Genomic DNA, 6,000 nt, shown 5'->3' on the forward strand with positions numbered 1-6,000 from the left:
CTATCCAAGCACAATATTCTAGCCTCCACACCATCAAGTCTGAAGGCCTGTCAAAACTAGATCAATAACCTCAAACAACTCAATTAAGATCTCTGAGCCTCAGTTTCCTCATCTATAAAATGGAGATAATAAATTTCTTAGCTCACAATAAGGACATTATGAAGATTAAATGAAATAATATGTATAAAGTATTTTGTATGTCATAAAAGTACTATGAAAATGTTAAGCTATTAGTCTTAACTATCTTTCCAACCAAATCTCATGTTATTTTTCCTCACGTACAGTTTACTCTGTCCAATTGAACTACTTACTATCCCTTCATTTCCTATTTCTTTGCCTTTACTCAGGCTATTCCTAAGACTGAAAATGTCCTCTCTTCCCTACACTCATCTTCATTTATTGCTACCTTATCCAGGTTCCAAGCCCAGTTCAAATGCAACTTCTTCCATCAAGCCTCCTCTGATCCTCCCAGATAGAAGTGCTGTCTCTCAGACTTCATTTGCTCTCATGATATTTTATACTCTAATTTTAATTTCATCTGTGCATGGACTTTATCAATCCTATTAACACAAAAAGTTACTTGAGTACAGGAACTCTGTTTTTATCCATCTCTCCACTTCTTTCAAGAGCTTAGAACAGTGCTAAGTACAAAGTTGGTACTTGATACATTCTTTGTTCTAGTGAATGAGTAAATGAACATAGAAGCAAAATATCAGATTCAGTGACAGCTATTTAAGGGCAAAGTGTATGCATATTAAATTAAAATTCAAATATTAGATATGGTATCAGATCAAACACGGTAAAGTGAGGAGGGTCAAACAAAGCTGCAGATCTGCGAGTCACAAAGAACCTAATGAATGAACTTGGCATAGCCATCAATCAATTTTCAATTTTTTGTGCATTATGCATGGCTATTAGCTAAAAATATAGATCCAAGATTTACAAGCTTACTTTATAACTACTACATTCAAATGTTTTCTGAGCTTCTGAGAAGAAAAAATTAAAATTTTCCACAATATAGTTATCAAAGATACTTAGTATTTAAAAGTTACTACTAAAGTCAGCAGCCACACTTTCAATTGTCTAATGAGATATTAGACACCACAAATATATTAGGCATAAGGTAGCCATAATGTTGTCAAAGGAATAGTAAAGACTTTATTTTCCCCCCAGAGGCTTTGATGAGGTTACATGATTCTATATTCTTATTAAGAAACACATCAGTTGAATTACCCTTTGTTCACCACTGGTTTCAAATTCTAGGGTGATAAAAACAGAACCCCTCTGGATACAACTATACAGGTCCTCACATCAATCTGTTGAACAGTTATTACTTTCCTGGTGCCTGAGAATTCTAATCTTTAAATAGAGTGCACTAGTAACGTTATAGGGTGCTCTGGTGATGTTTTTCTAAATATATTTTTCTAGTGAGTCCTTCCCAAAATACTTAACAATGTTATTTAAGATATGTACATTAAAAATACAAAATTAATATTTTAACAGTTATTCATATTCCTGAGGCTAACATAAGCTGGACTAGTGAAAATCCACTTATTGTTTATCTACTACGTAATTTTTTAAGAAAGATAGTTTATGGAGAAGACAAAAAACTGTCAATAATCAGTTCTTCATTCACAGACTTAGCGTCTTATTTTTGAGAGCTTTTAAAGATATTCCCCTTCATAAAGCATAAAGCATAAAGACTTTTCAATTTTGTGAGTAATGTTTCCACAGAACATCTTTTTCAATTGCTTTGGTACCATCTCCAGCTACAAGGGTTGAGGAAAGGAGAACGGGAAATCCTATCAAACACATTTCTTTGAAGACATTTTTATCCAGAGTATAGTGATAATCAACAATGAGGTTTTTTGGAAGCACTGGAACTATCCACACTTTATAGAATACTTTAAGGCTATTTCATCCTATGCACAGAACTTTGACAAATTAAATCAGCCTGGATGTTTCGTGGTTTTCAGGTAGGAAACCTGAGTGGTATGCTTTGAGGTTTCTTTCAAGGCAGGATCATGTTTCTGTCTCTTTGAAACCCTCATTTTCAACAGCATGTATGAGAGTAGCAGGCAGTGATTCAAAACATCATCAACATTATCACCAACAAAATCCCAGTGTAACACAATTCCTAACAGTTTCCATAGAAAATGAAGCCTAGGAAGACAGCATTGCACCAATCGAAAATTGGGGGGGGGGGTGCGCGTGTTATTGCTAAGGGTAATTTTGCTCCTGGCTTACAAATGAAGCATTAATGGTTGTAAAAATAGTAAGAATCATAATCCCCTTACTTCCATAACAGCAAAGTAACCCTCTTTGCCCATCTCCATCAAAAGCATGGCTTAAGTTCTCCTTACAAGTAGGAAAGATTGGCCTGTACAGCCTAAATTTAAGGATCCTTTTTTAGCTAGGAATCGGATACAAGGGAGAATCTTTTGCACGGTTGCCATGCCTCTAGGATAGTAAAGGTAGAATTTGGAAAGCCTGTGTGTGCGTCAGGATGGGGGATTTAGGAAGAGAGGAATTCGTTCTTGAGAGGCAGAGAGAATTCGGGAACAGAGGAGGGAGGGGGAGGATTGGTTAAGGCAGCTATCCTCCCCCGCACCCCCAGACTGCAGTGTAATGCGCTTAAAAGAAAGCCAGACTCTAAAGGGATCTTCCTCAACCACAAGGGAAGATCGGGGATCTGAAAAAGCAATAAGAAGGAGAAAGAGGGGAACCGGGAAATGGGGCAAAGGAGACAGAGCTGGCTGAGGAAGCGAAGAATCATCCTGAATCAAGCAGGAGGAACGGGATGGCAGAAAACCCGGCATTCAGGACCCTACCTGAACTGGATAGGGTAGAGGATGCTCCCGGCACCTCTGGCCTGTTCTCCTCCTCTTCCTCCCGCTGCTGTTGCTGTTGCTGCTGCTGTTGTTGCCGCTGTTGTTGCTGCTGGATCAGGCTCAGGTCGGAGCGGCTGGGCTCGGCTCTCGAGGCTGCGGGGACAAGCCGCCCTTTCAGCAGCACCGCGGCTAGACCTAAGAGCAGAGTGAAGGGAAAGCTCCCGCAAATCCTCGACATGGCGAAAAGCCAGAGGGCAGAGGAGGCATATTGCGACAGAGGGGCAGCTCTCTGGGCGGAGGCGGCAGAGGCAGCGACAGCGGCCGGGCTGCCTGCTCCCCCGCCTCACTGGCCCGTGGACACTTGGGAGCCCGCTCACAAACACATACACATGCACAGGCACACACACACACACTCACACACACACTAAGACACGCGCACCGCGGAGTGGGGAGAGGAGGAGGTGGCTGGGAGGGAAGGGGAGGAGAGGGGTGGGAAAGGGAGGAGAACACTCGGAGCTCAGCACATGTGACGGGAGCGGGTGAAAATGGGAAGGTGAAGGAGGAGGAGGAAGAGGAGGAGGACAGCTCGCCGCACCCTGGAGGACCAACGGGGGTTGGGATTGGGAGTTATTTCAGAGGGACAGAGAAGGGAGGACTCAGAGTAAATTTCTGCTATGGCTATTCTTTTATTTATTTATTCTTTTTTTGGCTATTCCTTTAAAAGCAAGCTTTTGCCTATAAGAGTTATCCTTGGATCGGGAAAAGGCCCCGTGCCTTCACCCACATTTAAAGAAAAATTACTATTCCCAGACTTACTGGGCAGGGAAGAGAAGGACTGGGTTACACCAATACTATCACAACCCCCTCCCCCATGCCAGGAAAGGTACGAATTCTTGCCATTTAAAAACCTTATACTAGTCCAACTGGTGGGTAACTAGCTCTAACTGGAGTTAATATTAATCCTTCAAGGATCCCCACCCCAGGCACAATCTACTTTTAAAATCTAATCTTTTTCTCCCTTCCCCTTTCTAAGGAAGTGGAGGAAAGGTTCGAAGCCCCACCATCTTCCATTCCACTTCCCGGGCATTATCCTGAGGTTTTGAGCACTACCGGCAGAGCCTTCTTTGAACTTTTGCAGTAATCAAACAAGAAGCATTTGTTGAGGGCCTACAATGTGTCAGACTACGTGCTAGGATACAAATGTAAAGAAAAAAAGGCACAGCCCTTGCTGCCAGGAACTTAATTGGGGTACATTTGCACGTGTAAGTAAATTTAAAATACAGCCAGAGAAAATGCAAAGTAATTTCTGGGTAGGGAGTAGAGGGTGAAAGGGAGTAAATTGTAGCAACTGGAGTAATCCTGATCGACTTCATGTAGGAAGTGACTTAAACTAAACTGAAGTAAACTAGGGATTTTTTGAGACTCCCCATGTATGTTACTATAAAGATAAACTTCAAGTGGAAACCTAGAAAGAGATTTATGTTTGGACAGCACTACCCCTTTATAGGTTTAAATTGCAAAATCTGAGACCCAGCATAAAGGGCATTACTTTAAGGCTCATGCGGCTACTGTTAGAACAGAGTCCCTTAGGGTACTTATAAACCGGCCGCAGGAAAATCCATCTGCCTAACTTGCTATAAGTCCCCAAGGAGAAGCATCCTTTGAAGAGCTCAATCATGCATACTCCAGACATAAAATCATCAGATTTTAGCTGCAGTGTGATTAATGAGAGCAGGGGCTGGGGGAAATAAAGGACATTTATTTGCTGGAAGGTAGATTAGATTCAGTTATTGTCATTTACTCTGGCAAAAACAAAAGAAAAGAAAAACCTACCCCCTCAATAATGGTGAATGATATGAGAGATAGATGTGCATTTAGTTTAAATGATCCTTGAAAGGAAGCTTCTTTTGAGAACAGTGAGGACCAGGTAGTTTATTAATTGCTATGTCAGGCAAAATACAAACTAGATATACTAAAGCCAGTGTTAAATCTGAAGCTTTTTGGTTAACTACTAGGTTACCATTCATTCTACCTTTTCTTCTCTACTACCCCTATTTTCGCAGAATATTCTATAACCACCATCACCACCAACTTTAAAATGAAACTTTTTTTTCCCCAAGACTTGAACATGTCCATGTTTTGGTGAAACTGGTTGGTAAAATTGTCTTTCTCCCAATAGTGGAATTTTCTTCCTTTTTAATATTGTAATAACTAATTTATTCCTGAGTGAAATACCAATCTAGACTGTCACTTTTTGTTCCTCACCAAATAGCTCAAGGAAATACTCTTGGCTTCAGCAGGCTTATTAAATTTGCACTTTCAAGAGATTAAATCATATTCTTGTTTAGAATTTAGATGAGGTGGAGTAGAAAGTAGGGTTCATGTTAAGAGTGGGAAGGAATGGTTTGTGAAAGAACAAGACCACAAAATACTTTTGGTGAGCAGGTGTTGCCTGTCAGTGTATATATGTAAATGAATGAAATTGGTCATCATTGGTTCCACCACAGCTTTGTCTCCTGTGTGTAAGCAGGAGGTATTTGGGAAAGGGGGAGGGGAAAAGAGGATAAAGAGCTGAGCTGGTATATGCCTAGTGCTGCAAACCCTCATTAGTCATACCAAGCTGCTTGTGTTGCTTTTTCTTCCAAGTTGCCTCTGATCCTGGAGAGAAGAGAGGAAGAAAAAATGATTCCAAAATACTGACTGGCAGATCAGAAAGAAAAGAAGGTTTTCCAAGAAGACCTATACATCTGTCTCTGTGGTGTCCACCTCTGGTTTAATTACACTGGCATTGTGCTTTAGCAGTGGAGTTACTAATTCAAAGACTTCCCTCTTCCCCTCCCCTTCACTTTCCATTCCTATCTCTAGCATCACCTAAGCATCAGCATATAGTAAGTTCATACTGTGGGTAAAATATTTTGAGGTAAGCAAAATTTTATACATCAAAAGGTAGCTGTGGTAGAGTGGAAAACAGAGGTTTTTGAGTGAATAGACATGTTGAAGTATGAGCTTTGGTAGTTGCTACATAATTCTATTCAAGTCACGCTATATCTCTAAGCCTCATTTTCCTCATTTGGGCATGTATCTATGCAAAGGATATGTGATTTCTTTAGTGTGAAAGTGCAACTTGAATACTGCCTTCTAATGAGGCCTTTCCTAATAAATACCCCAG

At 40.6% G+C, this 6,000-nt stretch overlaps 1 protein-coding gene across 1 annotated transcript in view; it reads right to left on the bottom strand.

Annotated features, from left to right (window-relative positions):
• The window catches only part of FAM171B (family with sequence similarity 171 member B), a 77,790-nt gene extending 74,426 nt beyond the window's left edge, over nucleotides 1-3,364 (bottom strand). Inside the window, exon 1 of the mRNA XM_020977551.2 lies at nucleotides 2,832-3,364. Within this exon, the coding sequence (XP_020833210.1) occupies nucleotides 2,832-3,069 (238 nt within the window). The 5' untranslated portion in view covers nucleotides 3,070-3,364. The remainder of the gene's footprint in view (nucleotides 1-2,831) is intronic.
• Between the last annotated feature and the right edge of the window lie 2,636 nt (nucleotides 3,365-6,000).

The sequence above is a fragment of the Phascolarctos cinereus genome, unplaced genomic scaffold (assembly GCF_003287225.1).
Source record: "Phascolarctos cinereus isolate Bilbo 61053 unplaced genomic scaffold, phaCin_HiC Scaffold_726;HRSCAF=1367, whole genome shotgun sequence".
Classification (NCBI taxonomy): Eukaryota; Metazoa; Chordata; class Mammalia; order Diprotodontia; family Phascolarctidae; genus Phascolarctos; species Phascolarctos cinereus.